General features: G+C 30.6%; 2 protein-coding genes across 2 annotated transcripts; one reads left to right on the top strand and one right to left on the bottom strand.

Moving 5' to 3' along the window:
• The first annotated feature begins 503 nt into the window (after positions 1-503).
• On the top strand, positions 504-6728 carry LOC123298932 (protein cueball). The gene is made up of 6 exons (XM_044881033.1): positions 504-511; positions 977-1075; positions 1930-2282; positions 3066-3717; positions 4537-4897; positions 5203-6728. Exons 1-6 carry the CDS (start codon positions 504-506, stop codon positions 5305-5307), a joined length of 1578 nt encoding a protein of 525 aa, XP_044736968.1. The 3' UTR covers positions 5308-6728.
• Positions 6729-15191: 8463 nt separating this feature from the next.
• On the bottom strand, positions 15192-22572 carry LOC123298931 (zinc finger protein OZF-like). Its single transcript, XM_044881032.1, has 8 exons — positions 22185-22572; positions 21746-21795; positions 20983-21058; positions 20206-20404; positions 19425-19639; positions 18701-18827; positions 16599-16788; positions 15192-15424 (listed from the first exon to the last, which is right to left on the bottom strand). Exons 1-8 carry the CDS (start codon positions 22570-22572, stop codon positions 15227-15229), a joined length of 1443 nt encoding a protein of 480 aa, XP_044736967.1. The 3' UTR covers positions 15192-15226.
• Positions 22573-23065: the final 493 nt, after the last annotated feature.

Below are 23065 nucleotides of genomic sequence, written 5' to 3'. Positions count from 1 at the left end.
TTTATAATCAATATTATTAATAATAATTAATAAATTTATTAGTTTCAATTCATTAAGTTTTATTTGATTTGTCATTCAAAATCACATTTTTTTTAAATACAATGTAGATACAATTACTTCTTAAAGAGTTAACAATATCACGAGAAAGTTGATTTTAAAACAGCACTTGTGTGACAAAAATTTCATTTTAATGTCCTTTTAGCACTATATATTATAACTAGCAGATACCCGCCCGCTTTGCTGAGCAATTTCTACTTGATACTGGCTGATATAGCTTTCTATAGGTGAAATAATTTTTAGAAAATCGAATAAGTAGTTAATTCAAAAATGACGAATTTTCATACAAACAATCATCCCCTTTTCACCACCAAAATTATGGAGTTTATATGAAACTTTCATCCCAAAATTTGACCCTCTTAATGGATTTTTATGAAAAATGTAAAATAAACTTTTGTCTTAAACCATGAGCTCATATATCAAGTTTTACATTTCTAACTTCAAAAATGACAAAGTTTCACATAAACTTTTCACTAAATAATTTTTGCTAAATTTATTTTGTTATTTTATGAACTAAAATTAATATTTCCCGACTACTTTTTGCCTAAGATATTTCAAAAATATATTTTTAGATTGTTTCTCATATAAAATTAATTTTGTCTTTTTCAATTACAGATTTAGCTGTAACAAATGGTAATGAAATAAAATTATTATATAAAAATGGTACGATCAGTAGAACATCAATAATATTAAAGAAGAATATAAATACAATAACATTTGATCCAATTGATTCAAGATTATTTACAATAATCAATGAAAATCAACCATATATTAAAATCATATATTTTAATAATAAAAATAATAATTATGATTTAATGTTAAATACAACAAATACAAAATCAATTGATTCAATACATTATGAACCATTTACAAAAACATTATTTTGGATTGAAAACAAACATAAAATTAATAAAATTAGTTTAACAACAAATAATACACAACAAATCGAACCAGTTTTACAATTTAATAATACTAAACAAAAAGAATTAACTAGTATTGCAACACATAGTTGTCAACGGTAAGACCAAATTGACCAAGAGCGGATCCAACCCACAAAAAAGGTTATGGGCCAAATGCGAATCGGAGTATGAACTCGCTCATGATTGATAGTACATTCTGACAAAATATATGACGTCTTGACCAGGATTTTGTACAGTGTATTTGTAAAATAGTAAATCTGTGAAATGTTAGTTTGTTCGCTCACAAAAATTACAAAAGTAAATGTCCGTTTGTTTACATATCACAGTGTCACATTTAGACTCAAAACTACTGAACCAATTTTGATGAAATTTTTACAACTTCAAATCAAATTAAATGCCAGTATATATTTTAAATTAAATAATTTTATTTAGGTTCTTTACTTAAATTACAAATTCAATCTTTCGTTTTTTCCACGAAAGCGTTGATAATATCATCAATTTCCAGATGTTTAGGAAAGCAAGCACGAATAATCTTTCCTGTCCCATTTAGGCACGCAACCAAGATTTTATCCTGTGAAGTGTAGAAAACAACCTCTCTGTGGTAGTTACGCTTTTCGGAAGAGTTACGCTGCAAGTCTTGATCGCATGCTTCAATTAGATGAGCTACCGACTCTGGTATGGCTTATTTTCACATTCTGTTTTCCATTTGGCCATCCGGAGTCATTATTCATTTATAATAGTTGATTCACTCTCATTAATAAATCGCCGGTACATCTGAACCCTTTCTTTCATTGCCTGGATATCGATATTCAAGTACTTAACACCAACATTTGGTTCATGCCCATCAAGCCCATATGGGTGGATCCGCCACTGAAATAGACAGACTCAAACGTTTGATTTCAACGCATCCCGAAGGAGTTGTTTTAAAATGTATCCCATTTTATGATTGTAGATATTTATTTTGGACAAATAGTAAATTAGGATCACAAACAATAGAACGATCGACATTAGATGGTGATGATGTTCAAATAATCGTTGATAAAGATTTATATTTTCCAACTGGTATAACAGTAGATCAAAAATTGAATCGTATCTATTGGACAGATGATACAGATGGTGAACATTATCTAATTGAGAGTGCTGATTTAAATGGACAACATCGTCAAGAGATCTTACATGCACGTCATCATCATCCATTTAATATTATTAAAATTCAGGAACAAATCTTTTGGATTGATTTTAATGAAATTTGGACGTTAAATTTAAATAATGATACCATGCCACATCAGTTAGCCAAATTTAAAGGTTTGTATTTATTTACTTTTAACCATTAGCACAGGCATCAACGCCTTCTGCACATGCCTCAAATATTTTACGCGTTAAATATTCTTTAACTTTAGAAAGTAAATCGTATCCTCTACGTAATTAAAAATAGTTTGTTTTCGTGTTTGGCCATAGTTTGACCATTTTAATTCAACCATAAATCTTTTCCATCCTGAGACGTGCACAGATCTCTAACACGAAAGGTTACAGTGGGCCACAAATCAGCATTGAGTAGTCTGGTACTGAATAACACAAACAGGCTGATCTGGGTATCGGGGTTGGTACGAGAAAAGTCGTCTCAAACGTCCCTTTCATCTGAGCCTGTCATTCCAATAGCAAAATGCTCCATAATTTACCAAATCAAAGAATGGCTACGACCTTTGCGGGGGGCATGCGACTTAACTGTGTATAAACACAGCTAGGTCATTCGATTGTGCTCGCTTGAAACTCATCAGAGCATAGTTGTGAAGGTTGATAGGACTCTTGTCAAGTCACTGTCGATTGAAGTGCTTTCCTCATAACACGAGGATCTATGGGAAGACGATGAAACATCCATACATGTTATTTCCACCAGCAGAAATCTCGAAGAAATCCCGGTGGAGAATGTCATCTCTTTCTTGAGGACGTCTTGCCTCCGGATGACATGTTATTCTCAAGAAAGGCACAGAGTATCCCTTGATCTAGGTGCTAGGGACCTATTTGCGGTACCACAACTAAAAAATGTTTCAGGTACAAGGTGAATAAGTTTTATTATTTTTGTTTTAGATGTGGATATGGTACAAATGACATCATTAACTTCACCATTCATACCACAAGAACAATGTAATGCTATTATTGAAACAATACCAACAACTAAATCACTTACATCAACATCTACAACAACAATGATTACTAGTACTAGTACACCATTATCAAATAATGACAATCAACAAACAACAATCGTCGAAGAAGACAACAAACAAACAACAACAACCACAACATTAGAATGTTTAAACAATGGTGAATTATATACAAATGTCCATGGTAACACAATATGTAAATGTCCAGCAGCGTACACGGGTGATCGTTGTGAAGTAGAAGCATGCCATAACTTCTGTATGTCTGGTGGTATATGTTCAATACAAGGTGCTAGTGAAGGAGCTAGTGATTATGGTGCACCACAATGTTTATGTCCTGTAGGTTATACAGGATTACGTTGTGAAATCAATAAATGTGATCAATATTGTTTAAATAATGGTTATTGTTCAATAAATAATGAAACATTAGAAGCACAATGCGCATGTTTGGATGGATTTAATGGTGAACGATGTGAGATGAATAATAATGGTGATCAACAAGAACAACTCTGTAGAATTATTTGTGAACAACATGATTTATATCAAATATTAAAGTCACAACATGATACATCTTTATGCAAGTAAGTACATCCCTTCCCTAGTATACAGGGCGTTCTGTTATTGACTGCAGATCGTCATCCTGCAGAATAAGCTCATAACGACGAAGGAAAAAGTTATTTTCCACTTTTGGATCTGAAGCCTACTTTGCGAGATAATTAACAAAACAAATTAATATATCTTTAGAGAATCACAGCTCAATAACTTTTTGTGGAAGGCGTCTCTAAATGCAAAATTATTACAAAAAAACTCAATTTGGCTACTTATGTTATTATAAAAACTAACCCATTAAAACCTACACTGCTTTTCTTTGTAAATTAAATGTTGTACGCAACCTATCGTGCGATAACACATACCGTAAGCATTAATTTATCAAAACGGATCAGTCCGTTTTACAGCACTGGAGTGCTGTTTTCTGGCTATACTATCCTATCAGCATATGAAGCATAGGTATTTGGTATAGCCTGCCTGCTGACCCAAAAGCATCGTGAGTATTTTGAAGTCCCCACCAACCATCCATTAATGGTCCTGATATTTGATTCTTTCCAGGATAATGGCCAAATTGTTATAGTTAGTTTTCTTCCATATACACAGAATAACTCATTGGAAGCGAAGCTAATTTATTTTCATTGCGCAATACTACTACTTTAAGACTAGTTTATGTTGTTACTAATATCTTTGAAAATCTATGTGATAGAATGTTTTGAATAGTTTTCCTGTTTTTGGGAGGTCAAATCTATAAGAAAATGGAAAAAAATCCTATGCAGTTTTTTAGTCGCAGACCTGTGTAATGAATTTGATTTAGGGTAGTATTAATAAAATAATTTAATTTCTTTGTGCAGATGTGTATACGATGTTAATATACCAGCAGCATCATCAAACATACAAGAAGAATTAACATCTGCATCACAACGAGGACAAGAAACAGGCGCATCAGATGAGACCTATGGAATGTTTGCAAAATTACAAGATCCATTTGTAATTGTGTTAATTGTATTAGTAATTGTTTTAATACCCGTCAATATGGCATTAACAACAGCTGTGTGTTGGCTTAAAAAACGACCGAGAATTAAACGTCGAATTATTGTAAATAAGAATGTAACACCATTAACAAGTCGTCCAAATGATACACGATCACCAGGTCCAGGTGATCAATGTGAGATTACCATTGAGAATTGTTGTAACATGAACATTTGTGAAACGGTAAGTTACAATTCATTACATATTAGGGAATATTCATGAAATTTAAATATGGTTCAAATATTTTTCTTCCGTAACTTTAATGGCTGGACATTTCAACTAAACCATTATTTTAGTAATTAATATCTTTTTAATTACTTAAAATTTATTAATAAAAAAGTACAAATTCAGTGAGGGCATTAAAAAATTTCTAAAACGGAAATTAAAATTTTTATACGAACGTGACATCAAAGTACGGGCTTGTCAAATTTGTTGACAAGCCCTTCATACATGGTATAAAAATACATTTTAATTTTATTTAATTTTAGCCGTGTTTTGAACCACCCCAATTACGTACATCAACCAAATCATCAAAGACTGAAGAAAAAAAGACTCTACTCACAAATATGGAAAATGGTGATGACTTTTACTAGCATTTGAAGCAACAAAGACATGACCAGAGCTATTTAAAATGGATTCCATGGATCTGGGTCTGGTGCTATGATGGTTTAAATTCAAAATTATTACGAATTTTATAATAGGAGATATATATTTATGCCAAAAAAAATAATTACCATTAACGGTGTGGTGTGGTGTGGGGGTGATGATAAGTGAAGATGAATTGTGTGAGGTTTGAAATTTATTTTGATATTGTTTAGGGGGTGGTAAGACTGCACAATATTAGATTTAATTTTAAATTAAAACCATCACATCAGTACTACACCTAAATAGTACAGTACAGTACAGGGTCGTCTAAGCTATATTGGGCATCGGGGGTGCGCAAATCAGACGGCACCCCCCTTACCAACAACAAAATTAAATAAACATCAAATTAATTTTTCTAGCTTTTAAATTGGCAAACTTTTTTATGATATCGTCTGTTTTGAAATCTACTTTCGATCGATACCATGACCAAATTTGTCAATCTCTCTTGAGTCATGGTTGATCGTAAGTAGGTTTGATTAATTTCAGTTTTGAGAAAGGACGTTTCGCCTTCTCTTGTAATAATAAGATCTAAATTGCTTGTACATTGCAAGTTGCAGGCGCACTTTGTAACAAAGTTTGGGAGCAAAGGGTATGAGATACTCAAAAATAAATCATATTCTTGTGATTTTTTTTACAGAGTACTTTATTTATTAATATTTTGAAACATACTGTACATTATTAAGCATTATTCTAATAATATTCTGCTACATTTTCATGAAAAAATATTAATAATTCAGCCAGTGGTAGTGGTGAAAATCGAGTCACCTCAAACAAAATTTTCCATACGGTATCCAAGATAACTCGGGCTTGCTTCATCTGAAATTCAAAAACCAAAGGGATTTCTTTCGTAAAAAAGTTTGTCTTGAATATGAACGAAAGAATTATCAAAATTAGTATTTTAGAAATTTTGGTGAAAGTGCAATCAAAAAACTCTGATTTAAACTTCGATTTTTTGCCATAAATTTCCAAAAAAAGGTTATTTTTGAAAGAAAAAAACCTTTGTTCAGAAACTAATGATTAGTATGTAAATGAAGTGTGGAAGTTAAGGCAAAATCGGTCCAACTGTTCGTCCGGATACTCAAAACTCGGAAAGTTTAGATCCTAACAACTAATATATCTTATTCTCTTATATAAGTTATATTCTGACCCAAGAAATTTCCGACCCTTGTTCCCCTTAAGTACTTTTCAAAACTGATTGATTATTGGCTAGATCCTCCCAAAACCCTATACCCTTGCATCCCCAAATAAAGACGGCCCTGGTGCAGTAGATAACCTGGATAAAAAGTAAATTAAATTTCCGCTGTACTTAGTTTTAAAATATAGAATGACATGACACATGATGTGATATAAATGTGATGGATGAATGAAGAAATGGAATTATTACTTAATTTTTATATAATTAATATTAAATTTAAAAAATAAATTCAATTCATTTTGAATTGGATTGTAATTTGTATATAATTACATGATGTAAACTAAACAGCATGTATTTGAGAACATACTTATTGTATGTATAAATTATATTAATTCATTCATTAATTGTTACTTAATTAATTAAATTAAAATAATTGTCTTTATTTTATGATTAAAAAACAAATCAAAACAACATCTTTAGATTCTTTTTGAATTCATTTTATTTATGTTTAAAACTTTGAAATCATATCTCAAACGCAATTAGTAGTTGAATGTAAAATACTAAGGGTGCCATGATTGGCAAAATATTTTATGTAAGTTCAAACGAACAGGGGAGAAAAATTTTGTAGACTAGCTAGAATACAAAAAAAGTTGAAATCAATAATGAACATCCTTAAAACAGCTTGAATTTGACCTTGACCTTTAGGATCATCTAAAGGCTCTCCAATAAGAAAGCCGGTTTTGAGTTTTAAATAATACTCAAAACCATTTATATTTGTGGCTTAAGTTTGAAACATTTACTGAATTATGAAGACCACATCTTGAGGTTATATACGGACTAAAAATGACCGCCTCAGTCATGCTGGCACAAGCGTGATCTTTTCTTGAAATTTTCAAGGACTGTTCCACATAAATTTGGCGGTATTTCACTGATACAGCGTTAAAATTTCATCTTTTAAGGCTTTAATCGTTGTGGATTTATTCCGTCTTCAGTTCTTGAGTTAATTGAACTTTATACGCAAGAAGTTTCAAATTTTTTGTTAAGATTCGATGCATAGTGGTTGAGAAAACAGTCGAGCGTCCAAGGCGAACGCACTTTTCTGTTTCTACGGCATTTACAGACCCAGTTTTCTCAGATTTTTTCATTAATTTTTTCACAGTGGCTTGGAGCATTTCGTTGCTGCAAAACTTTCAACAATGAAAATTCTTTGTAGCGTTTCATTTTACTTAACCTTCAGCTGTATACTAACAAACGAACAGACATTTCTTTTGTAACATCAAATCATGATTCTAAAAATGACGCGCAATTCAAAACCTGCCTTTTTATTATAACACCCTCGAGAGTCGAAATCACCTCGAACAGATACTTTTTAGCTACCCTACAAGATTTTTCCATTTATCGATTAAAATAATCAATTCTGTATAATCAATCTCATATTAATGTGATTTTAATAATTTCTCGAATAGTAATTTTAATCTCGAAACATGAAATGTAATACAAAATTTATCTAAAGTTGAAAAAAAAAAAAGAAGTTACCAAAAAAAGTAGGCGATTTTCTTTTTTGAAATACGTAAATTTGTAAAGTGTAAATAAAATAAAAAATATTTTAAGTGATTGAATTGAATCTAAGAGCGGATAAAAAGCGTGTTCACATAACTTCCCAAGGCATCTTAAGAAGCACGATTAATTCAAGTATGGCAGTTTAAAATTTAAAACGTTTTTATCCGCTGCAGCTAATCATGCAATGTAACAAAAACCTTCCTATCAAAGTTCACTTAAAAGAAGTACTTACTTAATAAAATTTGTACATAAATCAATGCGTCTCACAGTATTTACTTAAACACAAAATAAAAAGTGCTTCTTCCTTAATTTAGCAGCCTCGGTGTCTGCTACTCATATAGTTTATTTTATATTTTGGAAACTTATTGTTTTTTAATGTAGTAGTACGAGAGCTGGCAACGTTTTCGAGAGTTTATTTTAAGTTGGTGGAATTTCGGATGTTTCTATCTTTATTAAAAATAGGAAGTAATGAATTACGTCTTGCATCTGAGAATGGTTTCGTTAATTAACGATAGATTCACGCTAGTAAAGCCATCGAATTTCGAATTTTTAGAATAGTATCTGGCGTGATGATAGCAACGGTAAATCCGTCTGGCAATTGTAATTTCTATGCTAAAAGGACATGAAAAATAAGTTGATAAAAATTGTCATTAAACGATTTTAAATTTAGCAATTTTCGCAACTTTTTTCGGCCGCTCTCAGATGTCAGACATATCCACAAAATAAATATCAAAAATCCAGCCGTCTTGAAATCAACTTTTTCGTAACGTTACTAGCTCTTATACTATATAATGACGCACACATAATTAGTTAAATTCTTTTTTTAAATTTCTAATTGATTTTAATAAATAAAACTTAAACACAATATGATTCAAAGTTCCTAAATACAAACAAAGTTTATTTTTTATTTATTTCAAACATCTTAAACTTTTTAATTTAATAATTAAATTAATTAAATAAGATCTCATTAAATGGTTGATTTAATCTCTAATTGTTTTTAAAAATGGCACATTTTTATTTAAAGTTTTTTTTTCTTTTTTTTTTTAATTTATGATCCGGACATACTGGTGCGAAATCCGTGTAAAATGGTTACATCAAGATTTGTTAAAATAGTCAAAGATGTCCACTGATTTGCATCAAGATTTGATCTCGTAACCCCGATCAGGGAGAACATATAAACACCCAAAAATGAATTAATTCCGAGGAGATTTTTTCGACATGGTTGTATTGCGACACATGGGCAGATAATTAGCAATGGATTAATCACACAATTTGCTCCAAATTTCTATGTTTCGCAATACTAATATGTCACGCTGAACTCCTGGCTCTGACAGAATATCACAATTTTTGCAGGAACTGTCACAGTGGAGAGTAAGAAGAAACAATGTCTAATCTTCTCTGCCATGAGGAGATTGACTTACTTAAGCCAGCCTTTTTTTGGTCTTAAGTTCGCAGGCCTTAAAGCACTCCTGCTGTTCTTGAATCGCTCCAAATGGTTCATAGAGTAGTGGTCGAGGATAAGCCAATTCTTATTCGGTATCACAGCAAATCTTTTGGTATAAGTGTGTCCCATTCCAGGACAGTCACTCTAAACTATTTTTTCTACATTAGGGATTTATATCTGCATCCTAATTGGGGTTACAAGATTGGTGCAAGATGGCAGATAGGATGCTAATCTCTAACAATTATTAAAAAAGATTGACGTAGCCATTTCACACGAATTTTTGTCCGTCCTTCTCTCGAATAAAACAAATAAATTCAGAGTTTTTCAGTGATAACTGATATCACTTTGATAGCTAGAAAGCTGTATATAAATAAAACACATGTGTGCCTAAATAAATGTTGTATAAAATATAAATAATATAGATTTAAAACTTAATTATTTAGTTACAATGTGTTCAAAAAGCATGGATCATACGATATAATGCACTTAATACCATTAATAAAAATCTTTAGATCGTATTGTAACGCTAACGTCAGACAATTGTATGAAAAAAAGACGATATTGATGATAAAATTATTCAAATTATTTATCAATATTTATAAAAATGAACCAATTGCAATCAATCCAGCTAGCAGCTGTATTTTATTGCCACAGAAGAGAATTACCAAAAACTTTTGAAAACTGTGTTGATTTTGAACGTTTAAAATTAAATAAAGATTTATTCAAAAATAAAATCTGTTTTGAACGTGTTTTTAACCGACTTCAAACAAAAACGAAGGAGGTTATCAATTCGGCTGTATTTTTTTTTTATGTTTGTTACCTCAGTACTTTTGACTGGGTGAACCGATTTTGATGATCCTTTGTCTATTTGAAAGCTGGTGCATCCCGTGTGGTCCCATTTCATTTTGGCCGAGTTCTGATAACGGTATCTATGAGAAAACCATAAAAGTCTTAAATTAGTGCATATTAATTTGTTTTAGAAAAGTTTTTCTTTTGAAGTCGGTTTTCTTTTTGTTTTCTAACATTTTTGGTATCTTTTAAATACAGTATGTGTAATTAGACATGTGTGTCTATGTTTAATTATATAAATATTAATAAAGTTTTTGATGGCATTCTTTGATTTCTTTAGAGTTTTCCGATTAATATTTTTGTGTATGAAATAAATACATAATAATATTGATTAATATTCGTCTAAGGACTCAAATAAAAACAAATTTATTTTGTGTTGTATATAAAAATAAAGTAGTGAAAATTATTTGAATTTAGATGTTTATAGGCCTTCGGTCAACCGCAGTTTTAGTGAGTCATTTCAGCTAGCAAAGACTTTGGCCCCAATTAAGTTTGAACTATTTCCAGAAAGTGTTTTAATCGTCAGATACACCAAAAAAAAAAAAATGAAACCGATGTGAGAGAATTAAGTCTAAATATCGTATCATCCGCAATGTAGGTGGGAGGATTTAGTCAATCCTCAATCAATTGGATCGGATTGAATAAATCTCTCATCTACATTGCGAAGGATGATTTTTTGTGATTTTTAGACTTTAGACTCAATTGTCTAGAACTCGGAAAGTTTTGCCACTAATGAAATCAAAATCTATTTTCAGACCCTTACCCCCCCCCCCCCCTAATTCTTGATGTAAACAGATATGCGATTACTACGATTGAGAATATGGTGCTGGCTAACATCTATAAAATTTCCAGCCTTTCTGAAATGACACACTAAAAACTACGATTGATCGTAGACCTAATATAATTTGATAGTAAATTTTAGTGAGAATTTTAATTAACTAAAATTAGAATTAATTAGTCTGTGCTGTGGATTTTGTAATAATATAATATCCACATCAGAAATGTGATATTATGATTGTAAGGTCTATGCAGCAAATAAATAAATAAATTAAATATTAATATTCATAATTTTATACATTTAAAATTAATAATAATTATTATTATAAAAATGTATTTATGTATGTATGTGTATGTAAAATTTATAATTAAATACAACACACAATACATTGATTGGGAATCTATCATCAATTATTGATTTATTTATAATAATAATAAATATTTTTAATAAATTATTGATCAAATTATATGTTTTATTTTTTTACAAATCAATTTAAATTTATTGAAAAAAAGGTGAGTAAAAAGAAATGCAGAATGGATAAGTTTCATCAAAAAAGGTCAGTAAAAGAAAAATAAAGATAAAGTTTAAGAAAAGAAGTTTATTAAAGAAAGGTGAGTAAAAGGTATGTATGTAATTACATTATTGATAAGTATAATATGACAAATCTGGGGTAGTGGGTAGCTCAGTCGCCTCCGGTTTCAGAGGAACTTGGTTCGTATCTAGCATTGTCCCGGTTAAGTTTTAATTCAGTAATTTTTTTTAGATAATTGCGAGGTATATTTTATCTTATTTTAATTCCCACCCTCTGACAGAAGAGTGATTTATGGCATATGTATAGCTAACGTTATTTACAGCAAGAGGGCGGGTTATATAGATAATTAAAACTATAAAAAGACTGGAATTTACTGTTAACTCCAGGTTAACATCAGGAAAAATTCGTTAAATGTAAAAGTAAAAATGTTAATCACACTAGGATACAAACTATAGTACCTTGGTTCCTTAGGCAAGTGTTATACCCACTCAGCCACCCAGCTTTTAATTAACCATATAATTAACTTAATACTTACCTTTACTAAATAATTAATTGATAATTTTGTTCTGAAAGACAAATACGACAGAAAATTTAAAAAATAAAACAAAATTTAAAATATATTTTTCTTTATTTCTAACCAAAAAAAAAAAAAAAATGTATTAAATTTTCATGAAAAATCATATTGTACACATTCATAAAACAAATTAACAGAGATTCTTCTTTTCTTACTTAAGTTTTTATACAAAATAAGTAAAATTATATCACTTAAAGTTAATAATAACAAGTGAAAACAAACAATTGACTGAGTTAATTGTTGAAATACCATGCATAGTCAGTGTTGATTTCTTTATCCCATTACACATACAAACATGTGACACATACATAACTGATAATCAAGTATAGTACATATCATGAAGGTTATAAAGAAGGAGAACGATCGCTATGTACTAAAGCATTAGCGCACCTGTCCCTGAAAATTTGTAGAATTTATAGTTCATTTTCAGCCACCAGCCGCGCTGTCATCGGTAAGTAGTATATTAGCGCACAACAGCCCGTATTTAATGATACAACTTAGCGATCCCAGCGCCTCACTTATTTTTTCAAAATATTGGGGACAATATTTTCTATTGCGATCGTTCTCCTTCTTTATAACCTTCATGGTACATATTATAAAATTTCCGCCTAATTGGCGCCCTCACGGGTAAACAGTGATGTTTACGAAAAAATGTTTCAAGTGAAAGTTGTTTATTTTTTGATAAGGAACATTTTTTACATTTAAAATTTTGTTCTATCTCTAACGGTTTACAAGATGGGACCTACGGACCCAAGACCCAATTGACCTATGATGCTCATTTACGAACTTGCCTCACATTTTACGTCCTGAGTACGCTGTAAAAATTTCAGCTCGATATCTTCTTTCGTTTTTGAGTTATCGTGTCCACAGACGGACGGACGGATGGGCAACCGGAAATGGACTAATTAGGTGATTTTATGAACACCTATGACCAAATTTTTTTCCTAGCATCATTATTTTTAAGCGTTACAAACTTGGGACTAAACTTAATATACTATGTATATTTCATATACTTAATATACTATGTATACATGGTATAATAATAATATATATGCACATACTTCACTTTCTTCTTAGTATAAAAGTGGCTTATTATGATTCTACATTTTTATACAGTTATATATCACCATTTTATCATATTCTCCTAATACCAAATTTTAAAATTTTTATTTCAGAAACAGAAAACTTGTAACGTGTCTTGCCTATATGATATTTTTGTACAATTTTCATGGTTTTATAGATAAATTTAATAACAATTTGTATCAGGAGAATATGATTAAAATACATTTCTTTATCTTAGGTTGGTAATGCTTGGTTATAATGCCGTCAGATTGGTAGTTACTCACTTATAATTTTATATTATAGCAGCCATGTTTTTTGTAGTTTCGACCAATAGAAATGCTTTATAAAGACACACCTTTTATTATACTTTCTTATAATAGGAGGTGTGTCTTTATTATATTACAATAGACATACAAGAATATGTATATTACTGTAACATCGCTTGTATAACATATTCTCCTGTTACCAAATTTTAAAATTTTTACTTCAGAAATCTAAAAATAACTTGTAATGTGTCTTGCGTATACGATATTTTTGTACAATTTACATGGTTTATAGATAAAATTTTATAAGAATTTGTAATCGATTTATTTAGGAATCGTTTGGGAGGATTTGGGAATATAATTTTAGAATTTGGGAAATATTAGTTTTCCTGTAACTTTTGTATTTGATTATTTAATTTATTCGATGAAGTTTTAATATATTTTATATTAAATTATCACTTGTATTGTTGTGGTTAACGTTATTAGATCACAGTATTGTAGAGAAATCTAATCTATTTATAGATTTTGACCTCCCAAAAACAGGAAAACTATTCAAAACATTCTATCACAAAGGTTTTCATAGATATTAGTAACAACATAAACTAGTCTTAAAGTAGTATTATTGCACAATAAAAATAAATTAGCTTCGCTTCCAGTGCGGTTATTCTGTGCATATGGAAGAGAACTAACTGTAACCATTTGACCATTACCTTGGAAAGAATCAAACATCAGGACCATCAAGGGATGGTTTGTGGGGATTTCAAAATACTCACGATGCTTTTGGGTCAGCAGGCAGGCTTTACTAAATACGCAAGCTTCTTATGCTTATGGGATAGTAGAGCCAGAAAACAACACTGGACTAAAAGTGATTGGCCACCCCGAGAAACTTTAAAACCTGGGGAGAAAAATGTTATCAATACTACTTTGGTGCCGCCAGAAAAAATTTTGTTGCCACATCTCCATATCAAATTGGGGTTGATGAAACAATTTGTAAAATCACTGCAAAAGGATGGAGACTGTTTTAAATATCTATGTACAAAATTCCCGAAGCTGTCAGAAGCAAATTTGAAAGAGGGAGTTTTCACTGGCCCCGACATCAAAAAGCTTTTAACCGACACCCTCTTTGTGGAAAGTATCAATGAGAAAGAAAAATAAGCTTGGGTATCGTTCAAGGATGTAGTGCAAAAGTTTTTGGGAAATACTAAGGATCCTGACTACAAAACCATTGTTCAACTAGCAGCACACGAAGTTAAAGGCTACAAGATAAGCCTGAAGGATCATTTTTTGCACTCCCACATAGAATATTACCCTGATAACCTGGGAGCTTACAGTGAAGAACAGGGGGAGCGGTTTCACCAGGATGTCCGCGATATCGACAGACGTTACCAAGGAAGATGGGATGCTTGCAGACTACTGTATAATTTTTAATAAACGAGTGCTTTTACCAATTTTATGTTTTTGAATTTGCAAATTTAGTAAAAATATCTCATGCAGCTGACAAAAAATTTTTTTTTACAGACCTGTGTTATATAATTTAAAACTGAATTATTTATCAAATTAATAATTCAATAGACCTTTTTCATGAAAAATTAATCAAAATCATTTCTATTTTTCATGAAAAAGGTCTATTGGAATTATTATTAATTTGATTAAGACTAATTAATTAATAATTATTTTTCCGTAATTGGTTGTTGACTCTCCGTGATAGTTTTTACATACTTGGGATTACAATAAACAGGATCTTTAGCCACACTAAGTACACCGTGTTTTCCTCTCATATGTTTGATATAATTTGCTAAATTTGAAAAATGATGATTACATTTTTCACATGAAAAAGGTCTTTCACCTGTATGCTGTCGAACATGTATCTAGAACAAGTGAAAACAAACAATTAACTAAGTTAATTGTTGAAATACCATGTATAAACAGGTATGATTACACATACATACATGTCACACACGCACATAACTGATATTCCCATATAATACATACTATTTAATTTGCGTCAAATTTGCGCTCTCACGAGTAAAACAGTGATGTTTACGAAAAAATGTTTCAAACAAAAGTTGTTATTTTTTTTAATAAGGAACGTTTTTTATATTTAAACTTTTGTTCTATCTCTAACGGTTTACAAGATGGCCCAATTGACCTATGTTGCTCATTTACGAACTTGGCCTCACTTTTCAAGTCCTAAGCATGCTTTAAAAATTTCAACTTGATATCTCTTGACAGACAGACAGACAACACAAAATTTTGTTCGTAGCATCAATATTTTTAAGCTCTTTGTTACAAACTTAGGACTAAACTTAGTATACCTTGATATATTTCATATATACATGGTATAAAAACGATATCAATAATTAGATATTCGGAACCCTATGTTCTGAAAGCACTTTATGAAGGAGAACGTTTTAAATTCATAATTTTCGTTTCCACATAATATTCATTCATAATTCGATTGAAAATAGGGTATTCCACTATTTTTGAAAAAGTACTTCAAAATGTTGATTTTGCTAATAAAAAGCCACCAAAAATTTATTTCGGAAAAATACACACGCTTTCTTGCCAAAAACTTAAATTAAATTTTAAACCTTTTTTAAACTGTCAAAAACGCGGGCATCGAATTTGATGACGTAATATGGGTATCACTATACGAAATAACACAAATAAGTTTGACAGATATATTCATAGACATCTGATTATAATAAATATAAATATTGATTATCTATGTATATATATTATACCCAACTGTCTACACTGAACTAACTAATGGTCTATGACTCATACCGCTATGACATCACAGCAAGGCTTACCCGCGTTTTAGGTCACGTGATATAAAGTTTAAAAATTACGATTTTTAATTTTAATATTTTAAAAGAAAAATGTGCTTTTATGACTCAGAAATCAGAATATTTAAATATATTTTTACATAAATTTTAACTTTTTTCAAATTTCATCATTTATTTTTGACTAACGATAATACCCTTCATTTTCAAAAAGATTTTTAGAATTAAAAAAAAAAACATTTTTAAACAAACAAACCTTTAAAGATTCTGCAATTCTAAATCGTTTATTACAAAAACTACATTCGAATGGTAAAAGACCAGAATGTGTGGATGAATGTCGTTTTAATGACGATTTACTTGAAAATAGTTTATCACAATTATTACATTTAAATCTCAATCCAATATGTGTCTTTAAATGATTATGCAAAGTAGGTATATTTTTAAATCTAAAACAAAAAAGAACAAGTGAAAACAAACAATTGACTGAGTTAATTGTTGAAATACCATGCATAGTCAGTGTTGATTTCTTTATCACATTACCCATTCAAACATGTGACACATACATAACTGATAATCAAGTATAGTACATATTATAAAATTTCCGCCTAATTGGCGCCCTCACGGGTAAACAGTGATGCTTACGAAAAAATGTTTCAAACAAAAGTTGTTTAATTTTTGATAAGGAACATTTTTAACATTTAAACTTTTGTTCTATCTCTAACGGTTTACAAGATGACACAACGATTTACAGGACCCAATTGACCTATGATGCTCATTTACGAACTTGACCTTACTTTTTACGTCCTGAGTACGCTGTAAAAATTTCAGCTCCATAACTTTTTTCGTTTTTGAGTTATCGTGTCCACAGACGGACGGACAACCGGAAATGGACTAATTAGGTGATTTTATGAACACCTAGGACAAAATTTTTTTTCTAGCATCGTTATTTTTAAGCGTTACAAAACTCATTATACAACTAGACAAAGTATGCTCTTGCTCTTATGCATCTTAGACAAGGAATAGGATGGGGACATTCTTTTACTCTCACGCACGGTACTCAGTCACCGCCATATTGCTTATTAGTTTATAGTGTAGACCATGGAGGTTATAAAGAAGGAGAACGATCGCTACGTGCTAAAGTATTAGCCCAGCTGTCCCTGTATAAATTTGTAGAATTTATAGTTCATATTTCAGCCACCAGTCGGTAAGTAGTATTTACGAAGATAGTATCCTTCAAATTGAATGATATTATATACACGTATATTAAACGTTGATAGATCATTGGAAATTAGCGCACAACAGCCCGCTTTTAATGAGACAACTTAGCGATCGCAGCGCCTCACTTATTTTGTCCATATTTCGGGGACAATATTTTCTATAGCGATCGTTCTCCTTTTTTATAACCTCCATGGTGTAGACGATAAGTATGTTTTGTATGCATTTACAAGTTCTACCGACCAACAAGTGTATTTCGACGTATTTTGACCGGCTGAATCCGAATTTTCAGCTTGCACATCGCTTAGAATGAGGGGAAATTTCTTATAAACAAATTAATTGTTTATAGGTCATAAATCCTAAGTTATTAAAATTTTAGTAAAAAAATTTTGTCCAATTTTATTCTACTCGAAAACGCAAATATTTTCTTTTTTTATTCGCCTTGATAAGAAAATAAGGTCAGCATTGGTTTGAAACGGCCCTAGATTGAATATTAATAAGGTACTCATTTTAAAGGAAAGGAAAGAAAAAGTCTATATTTAAATGTTATGCTCATAAAAATACGGTTTATGCAACAGCAACGAGGCTAGCAGGATTTTAAGTGCAAAACTCGTCCTACATTCGAGCATACCTTATCCAATTCTACAAAGGATAAATCTGGCGAATTTTGATAATAATATTATTTTGTTATTAATATTATAAATAAAAGAGTGGTACCGCAAGTGGGTCCCTAGTATCGAGACCAAGAGTCCTTTGTGCCCTCTTTGAGAACGTCCTGTCACCCGGACACCCGGAGAAGAATTTTGTCGAGACTAGACGCCATACAGAAAGCCTACAGCTTCTCCACCGGGATCTCTTCCAAGCGGAGAATTCTCTAAAATTTACAACCCTTTTTTATGATTTCTTCATTTCTTTATCAGAAAAAGTTGGAAATGTCAGATTACAACGATTTCCTTAAGATTTAACGTTATTTTACTGTTATGTCACCAAAGAAAACAATGAGAAGATAAAACCGCGTGCAGAAGGTCGCAAAAAAAAAACTCCTTTTCGGTACTTTTTACAATAAAAGAATCTTTATCGAATTTATTATCAAAATCCGGTAGATTTATTCAACTATGCAGTGAAAGTTTATAATACACGCACCGTTTTGGACATTGTTCACAACGGTAAGGCCTTTCTTCTGTATGTACTGTTTTCATGTGACACACTAAACTCGATTTCGTTGTCAAACTTTTACCACATTGTTCACAGTATACTAAAACTCGCTCCTCTAGAAAAGTGAAAATCATAATTAAAAAAGGCTTTTTTAACAGAGATTAGAGATTAGTACAATATTAAACTAAATATTTAAAAGGAAAATAAAATACATTCAGAACATTGAAAAAGAGGAGTGAATCATGGATTTTGATAAAATAATAAGGAAGATAAGGATAGGACATAAAAAAAATTATAATCCCTATCCCTATCCCCATATATTATAAATGTGAAAGTAAGTATGTTTGTTTGTTTGTTTGTTACGCTTTGATTTGAACGAAATTGTACATCAATATAGCTCATATATCAGAATAACACATGAGCTATAATTTATAAAAAAACATTTTAAAAATTTTTAAATTTTTACAGAAATCTTTAATTTATGGTTCAAAATAATGATTATGGATGGAGCAGATGTATGAACATCATTTTGAAATTTAAACAAAACGGACTCTATGGTCTAAGTGTGTCCCACCCCAGGACAGCCACTCCAACCTAACCTTACCAGTGAAGCGTATCCGCCCGCTATCAAGCTAGTAATATATAAGATTACCTGTTAAGGATAGGATAGGATAGGAAACTTGCTAGGTAAGCTAATAATATATAAGGTTACCTGTATGCTTAGCCTCGTGATACTTTAATGCCCCTATTGTCTGGTATTGTTTGTTACATGTTGTACATGTAAATAAATCTTTTGGTTCATGTACTTTTGAATGTCTTTGTAAATATATCGGTTTCTCGAATAATTTTCCACATTCAGTACATTTATGTTCTTTCTTTACTTTCGATGAATGCTTTCGTCCTTGTTTATTACGCATATCTTCTGGTCTATATCAAAGAGTTTTTCATCAAATATTAGCACAATAAAATTAAATTAAATAACATGGTAATCAAGGAAAAATTAATAAATTAATTAATGCATCTTTGAAATTTTTATTTATTAGGTTGTAAAAACTTTTTAAAAAGTCTAAACTCATTTTCTGGATTTTTTCAGTAGATCGGTTATTTTTACCCGACTGAACAAGGCAAACGCGTCGATCGATTTTGATAATTCTAACGTCAATCGATTTGTCTTAAAAATAATTGCAATAAAAATTCAATATAGCGATCACCAGATGCCATATTGTGAAAAAAGAATGTATGTGAGTTTCTATGTGGCTTTGATGATTCTGACGTTCATCGGTTTTGGTATTTTCATTTTTAACCCCCCGAACTAAAAAAAAGGGGTGTTATAAGTTTAAAGTGTTTATCTCTGCGTCTTTGTGTTTTTCAGTGACATCGTAGCCCCTAAACGATCGAACCGACTTGATTGAGATCTTTGGAAAGCTAAGTTTTCAAAAATCGGTTTACAAGGAATAAATCGCATTTGTCGGTAGTTTTTTTTAAATACATACCGATGTTGATACTTGAAATGTTTAAAAATATGTTTATAAAATGCACTAAATTTTTCATCCTGATAAACTCTTGAGCATATTTTGCACACGTATACAGGTAATTTGTTATGAGCTGCGGCACAATGTTCACGAAAATGTTTTGATGATTTTATGATTTCATCACAATCATTACATTGCCAGTCGCCATAATATTTATAAACTACAAAAAACAATTAAATTTTTTTAGATAAACAAGGTCTACCTTTTGAACGGATTTTGAACTGTATTTGCCCTGATAAAAAAATTCGATTCATAAATCGGAAATTTCCAATTCAACCAATCGGAATGAATTGGATTCAATTGTAAAAAAAGTTTCGATTCATTCTTCTTTATTCCAATTGAAACCAATTAGAATTTTTAATCGAAATTTAATTGAAATGAATCGGGTTTAATTGGAAAAAAATTTCCAATTCATTCCGATTTAATTCCGATTCAATCCAATAGAACTAATCGGAAATTTCTAATTGGCTGCAATTCATGAATGGGATCGAATTGAAAATTTCACATTGGGATCTATTGGGTTGAATTAGAAATCAATCGGAATGAATTGGCAATTTGAATCGAAATTCAATCGGACTTTTTTATCAGGGTGGTTACATTTAAACTACTCCAGAAAATTTATTAAGGATCTTAATTTCAGTTGGACATACTCAAAATATTTCTTGCTGCTTACAGATATAATTCTTGGTAATTTTTCTAAAATGATTGTTTGTGATAAAAGAGATTTATTATAGTTACCATCATGACTCCAACGTTGTTGTAGTTTCTTTACTTCGTCACTACGATTATCTTTAGATGACTTGCATTGTTTATTCTAAAAAAAAAAGTAACAAAATTCTAAATAAAAATATTATTAGTCTTATAAAACAAAATAGAATATCATTATAATAGAGAAAAAATTAATGCATGTTTGAAATTTTATTATACCATGTATATATGAAATATACATGGTATATTAAGTTTAGTCCCAAGTTTGTAACGCTTAAAAGTAATGATGCTAGGAAAAAAAATTTGTCATAGGTGTTCACCAAATCACCTAATTAGTCCATTTCTGGTTGTCCGTCCGTCCGTCTGTGGACACGATAACTCAAAAACGAAAAAAGATATCGAAAGATATCGAGCTGAAATTTTTACAGCGTACTCAGGACGTAAAAAGTGAGGTCAAGTTCGTAAATGAGCACCATAGGTCAATTGGGTCTTGGGTCCGTAGGACCCATCTTGTAAACTGTTAGAGATAGAACAAAAGTTTAAATGTAAAAAATGTTCCTTATCAAAAATTAAACAACTTTTGCCTGAAACATTTTTTCGTAAACATCACTGTTTACCCGTGAGGGCGCCAATTAGGCGGAAATTTTATAATATGTACTATACTTGATTATCAGTTATGTATGTGTCACATGTTTGCATGTGTAATGTGATAAAGAAATCAACACTGACTATGCATGGTATTTCAACAATTAACTATATTTAGTTTTTATTAGACTATACATGTTTTACTTACATTTATTTCAGCATCTTCAATTTTTATTTCATTTTTAACAATTGTAATGTCTGTAATAAAATAAATTTCATAATTCAACAACGAAATTATTAATTTTATGATATAAAATAAGAATTGTGGTATTTAGATTCAAAAATGGCACGATTTTTTTGGAATATGTGACAGAATTTATATAATCTGACATAGAATTCGTATTTGGCGACCAAAAATACTTACTAAATGACAATTTTAAGCCAAAATAGGTATTTCAAAAAAAAATCTGGCCTACATAAATAGGGCCCCCTAATGGAACCCTATGCCCCCTTACGACTAGGTTTAGTTGGATGAATGTTCCTTGGGATCCTCATAGAAAAACGTGTGAATTGTTTACTACAAAAAATGCACTCTCGGTAAGATATTCGACACGATCAAATAGAAAGGGTATAAAAATTAACGGTACCTTCTTTTGGATCATCACCAATAGAATTTGGATTTTCGTCAGCCGATAAAGGATCATCACGGGAATCATTATAATTATTATCTTCCTGTTCAATATTTTCTTCGATAGCACTTAATTCAATTTTAACTTTATTATTAAGTATAACAATTTCACGCAATTTAGTCTGTGCTTTCTGTGATTGCTCTTTAAATTCTGAGCATAAAACTATTTTATTAAAACATTCACTACATATTGATTTTGGTAAATCAATATCATTCGATGTTTCTATTGCTAATAGATCGTATATTTTACACTTTAAATCTAAATCATCATTAACTGTATTAATTAAATCGGTATTTGATTTAATTTCTGCACAAAGTCGACAGTATAATGATAACGGATTATCCATTTTTATATATCGAACACACTTTTATTCCAAAAAAACTATTCAACTTAGTTTAATTTTGTTAATTTTGTAATTAACTTTCTTCTTACAATTCATAAAATTTGATTTTCGCAACAAAAAAAAAATGTAAAAAAAGTTATAAACACAACTGACTGTCAAAACCATAAACTAAGATAAAATAAAAGACAGGTATTCTAATCCTGCAATGCATGATGGGAAATGTATCCAGCGTTTGGGAGCTCCGTATACTTAGCAGATAAAATTGTTATTTTTCACTCAAACTATTTCCATTCATTTGGGAATCGATTGGGAGGATTTGGGAATATAATTTTAGAATTTGGGAATTATTAGTTTTCCTGTAATTAATGATTCTTTTTTCAGCGTATAGTTAGCAGGTAAGAAATTAAATCCACTTAATTTTTATGTTATTTGAAAGGAAATCATTTGGGAATTACGATAAACACGGTTTCAGAGTTTGGGAATGTATAATTAATTA

This window comes from Chrysoperla carnea, chromosome 4 (assembly GCF_905475395.1).
Source record: "Chrysoperla carnea chromosome 4, inChrCarn1.1, whole genome shotgun sequence".
In the NCBI taxonomy this organism is placed as follows: domain Eukaryota; kingdom Metazoa; phylum Arthropoda; class Insecta; order Neuroptera; family Chrysopidae; genus Chrysoperla; species Chrysoperla carnea.
This window is presented reverse-complemented; position numbering and strand designations above follow the sequence as displayed.